Source organism: Athene cunicularia, unplaced genomic scaffold, assembly GCF_003259725.1.
Source record: "Athene cunicularia isolate RWA unplaced genomic scaffold, athCun1 SCF_112, whole genome shotgun sequence".
Classification (NCBI taxonomy): Eukaryota; Metazoa; Chordata; class Aves; order Strigiformes; family Strigidae; genus Athene; species Athene cunicularia.
In genome coordinates, this window is record NW_020799170.1 from 1 (window position 1) to 4083 (window position 4083).

Genomic DNA, 4083 nt, shown 5'->3' on the forward strand with positions numbered 1-4083 from the left:
GGATGCCTTGAAGGCTTCCAGGGGCTTAAACTGGCTCCTCGAGGGTCACGGGGGGCTCAAAATGGCTCCTTGAGGGGCTCCTCGAGGGCTTCAAGGAGCTTAAACTGGCTCCTTGAGGGGCTCAGGCACAGAAACCCACCCCAAAACCACATTGGGGGGCATCTGATGACAGCACAGAGCCCCCCCCAAAGGTGGGACAGGCTCATCCCGGAGCGAGGGGGCCTTACCCCGGAGGCAGGAGGTCCGTTTTCACTCTGTTTTGGTTTCTGGAGGCCGCTGATGACAGATCCCAAAATGGAGGTGGTGAGACCCTGCAGAGCCGGGGGGGTGACGGTGGGAGGGGTGAGCTGAGGCACTTGTGTCCCCAACACAGAATTTTCCCGATCTACTCCCACCGGTCCCAGGAAAGAAGCCAGGGGTACGTTTCCAGAAGGCAAAATCGGTGATTTGACGTGTCCCTGTGCCATGTCACCGGGCAAGGGGCCACCTGGGGAGACAGAAGGAGAAGGATGGCACCAGCCCCTGGCCCCCATCTTGATTTCAGCCCTTTTTCCCCCCCCGAGGAAAACGCAACCCCAGCTCCCTCCACTCCCCAACTTCCCTTGGAGGAAGGGGGTCTCCTGTGTGGTTTTTCCTCCTCCCAAAACCAGAGGGCTGAGCTCCGCAGGGCTCCCTTTCTCCCCCAAAGCCATGCCTGGCTTGGTGTGCCACAAGGCCGGCTCTTACCGGAGGAGAGCTCTCCCAGGAGCTGGCCGGGGGGCTGCGCCGGCGCCGTGGCCAGGCCCAGGGCGCCGTGGGGCAGGGAGCTCAGCGGTGAGTCGCCTAGGAGCCCCGGCTTCTGCAAGAGACAGCGGGAGGTTAATATTAAGCAAAATCAGATCTGTGGCTCTGGAGGGGAGCGGATGGCGCCGGTCGGCTAAAAACTTAGTGCAGGCCTGGGGAGATCCCCGGCTGTGATTTCATGGCTCCTTAAGCACCGAATACCAGAAATAACATCGGGGAGACACTCCCTGCCATGGTTCAGCACCCATTTTTGGTCAAAACCGGTCGGTTTGCACTGGAAGGAAGGAGCCAGCCAAGCCAGCTCATGTTTGCCAAACCAGGAAATTGAAGGGGAGCCCAGGAGGGAGGGGGGGCTCCCCCTTTTCCACCCCACCCCACAGCGAGCCCGGCGCAGGGACTGGCTCAACTGCAGGACAGAGGCAGAGCCGCCGAGCCGGAGCCCTCCAAGCTCCAAATCCGGGCAAAGACTCACTTCTCCCAGCAAAGCAGTGTTACTGGGGTCACTGGTGTCGTCAGCGTGTCTGGTTTGGGTCAACTTGTTTTGCCACAGTTGGGTCCGGACCCAGTTCTGCAGCAGAGAATTGCCCAGTAATGCTTCCTGGGGCAGAACACGCAGTGGAAAACACCAGAAATACAGAAAATCTTGCAAAAGGAGAGAAAAAATGAAGGGCTGGGCAGTTCAGAAGGCATGGGGGAGCTTTAATCCTCTCGTTGCCACTTGAGGAGTGAAGAACGAGGAGGAAAAAGAGCTTTGGGAGCCAGGGAGTGCGTGAGGCGAAGCAAAGATATGAGGCAAAGCGGCTGAGCAAAGCGGGAGCGGCACAGGCCCGCCGTCAGGTTTGGAAGACCCCCGCGGGCTCCGGCACACCGGCAGCACCGGCACCTGCAGCACAGAGAGGAGCCGGGATCGATGTACCTGCTGTGCCTGGGTTTGGTTCTGCAGGGCGAGTTGGAGGAGGGCGGTGGAGAGGGCTGGGTTGGTCACCAGTGGCACAGAGGGAGCGGCGCCGAGGATCCCTGGAGGGGAAAAAAAAAAAAAAAAAGGAGGAATGGCCTGCGTGGTGAGGCCAAAACCCCCATCCCGGCCTCCGCTCCACGTTCAGCCTTACCCTGCTTTCCTCCAACAGCCCCGTGGAGCAAGGGGTTGAGCAGCAGCTGGAGGGAAGCGGGATTTCCCAGGCTGTTGAGAATTTGGAGGATATTCGGCTCAGGGAGGAGCCCTTTCCCACGATTCAGTGCCTTAAAAACCAAAGAACAGCATGGTAAAACCAAGAAAACCCTGAATTTGCCTTCATGCTCCCAAAAGCAGCAAGAAACACCCAAAATCCAGACCCCAGCAACATCTTTCCTAAATATCTCATTGTAGGGCAGGGAAGAAATGACTGATCCATCCCCGTGGGTGACAAAAGCTGTCTGTGATCCTGCCAGCACGGCACCTGCCCGGCAAAGCTCTCCGTGCCGAGCCGCCGCTGGATTTTGGCAACAACCGGCGTTTCTGCTCCGAATTTCACAGTGGTGTGCGAGAATTCGGGAGCAAAAGGAGGGAATTTGTGCCGGGTGACCGGAGTCTGGGAGCATCGACACGCTGGAGATGGCCGGAGGCAGGAGATACAGGCAACAGACGGCTGCTCTGTAGGGGATCCAGTAGGAAATGTGCCGGCTGCTCCAGGACAGCCTGCTCCAGGCTGGATACCCGACCTTGGGAATGCCGGCGGCATCTGCCATGGCGACAGCAAGCTGTGCGGGAAGAGGGAGTGAGGAGGAGGAGGAGGAGGCAGCGTGCACACGGCTCACCGTCGCCTGCGCGGCTATGAGGGCGGCCAACATGCTGCGGCCGGGAGGGCCGGGAGCGCAGAAGGAGACTCGGACGTGATTCCCGGCAAGCGGCAAACCGTCCGTGGCCTGCTGAACCATCTCCGCCATCTCCGCCGATTCGTACTCCAGCACCGCGAAGCCTTTCAGCTGCCCGTCCTGCCCGTAGGCCAGCTAGGAGAGCAGAGAAATCCCCCAGAATAAAAAATAAATTAAAAAAAAAAGGGGTCACCACAACAGGAGGTGAGATGCTCAGGCACTGAGACAAAGCTGTTGACCTCTGAGAGCCTGGAGGAAGGCTGCACCCCAGGAAAAACCCTGCCATACCCCCCCAGCTCTCACCTGGCAAAAAGCAGGGGCACAAGCAGTGGAAAAAACCTGTCGCAGCTCCTCGAGGTCAGCGTAGTTGTGGGGCAGCTTGTCGACGCACAAGCATTTGGAATGGAGCAGGTCCAGCGTAAGCTGGTTGACGTCCGTCCAGTGGACGTAGAGAGTCCGCGTGCCCAGCTGCCTCCCCAGCAGGTCCGACTTGGCTCTGGCTGCCGAATCCTTTTTCATATATTCCACGAAGCCGTAACCTTTCGAGTGTCCCGTTTTCTCGCTGTAGACCAGGAAACAACGTTCCAGGTTGCCAAAAGGTCGCACCAGCTCCTCAAATTGCTGCTGGGTGTAGAGCTGGGGGAGGTTGGCGATGCACAGGAGGGCGTCCGTAGGCTGTAGCTGCACCGAAATCTCTTTTTCCCGCAGTTTGCTCAGGTGGAATTTTTTGATGGCTGATTCCGCCTGTTCCCCGTTGAGCAAAGTGACAAACGCTGCGGGAGCAGAGTTGGGAGGGGGTGAGGGCGCGCGGCGCCTGTTTCACCCCAAAATGCGAAGACACAGGGTTAAATCCCAACAGATTAAGGGTCAAATTCACCCCTCGCAGCGAGGGGTCGGCCAGGGAGCTCACACCGTCCTCGTGAAGCCTTGCGTGAGGGACAGGGACAGTGTCCCCACGGCCCAGCACCAGCACGCAGCTCCCATGGATTTTTCAGACCCTCAAAACTGATTTTGGGGTGCAGGGGATAAGGCCAGTGAGCACAGCCCCCCAAGACGGGCTGCACTGAACACCCTCCTCCGGGAAACCCACCATAAATCCCACACTGCAGCATATAAAATCCCCTGTGGGGTGCATATGTGTGTGTGTGTGTATTTCTAAACCATGCAGCCGTTAATTTTCCAAGGAAAAGCGACACCAAACATGTTGGTCTTTTCCCCCACAACACCCGGCAGCGGAAAAACCATCGAGCGTGGCCGCGGTGACGGATTCGGCACAGGGAGAGTGTTGGCCATCCCCGGGGCCGCCTGCGCTGCCAGAGCAGCTTACTCACCAGTCCCTTTGTATTTGTCCACAAAGCAGTATTTCAGCTCGTAGTCACTCAGCAGATCGTGGACTTCCTGGATAAACAGAGGGATTTTCAAGAAAAAAAAAAAAAAAAAAAAAAAGAA

At 58.0% G+C, this 4083-nt stretch overlaps 1 protein-coding gene across 1 annotated transcript; it reads right to left on the reverse strand.

Annotated features, from left to right (window-relative positions):
* Positions 1–139: 139 nt before the first annotated feature.
* Positions 140–4041, reverse strand: RAVER1 (ribonucleoprotein, PTB binding 1; the record flags this gene model as incomplete). The annotated part of the gene is made up of 7 exons (XM_026867042.1): positions 140–487; positions 727–838; positions 1700–1800; positions 1893–2022; positions 2578–2769; positions 2938–3407; positions 3966–4041. Coding segments are annotated over 7 exons (1429 nt in total), but the record flags the coding sequence as incomplete, so codon positions are not given.
* Between the last annotated feature and the right edge of the window lie 42 nt (positions 4042–4083).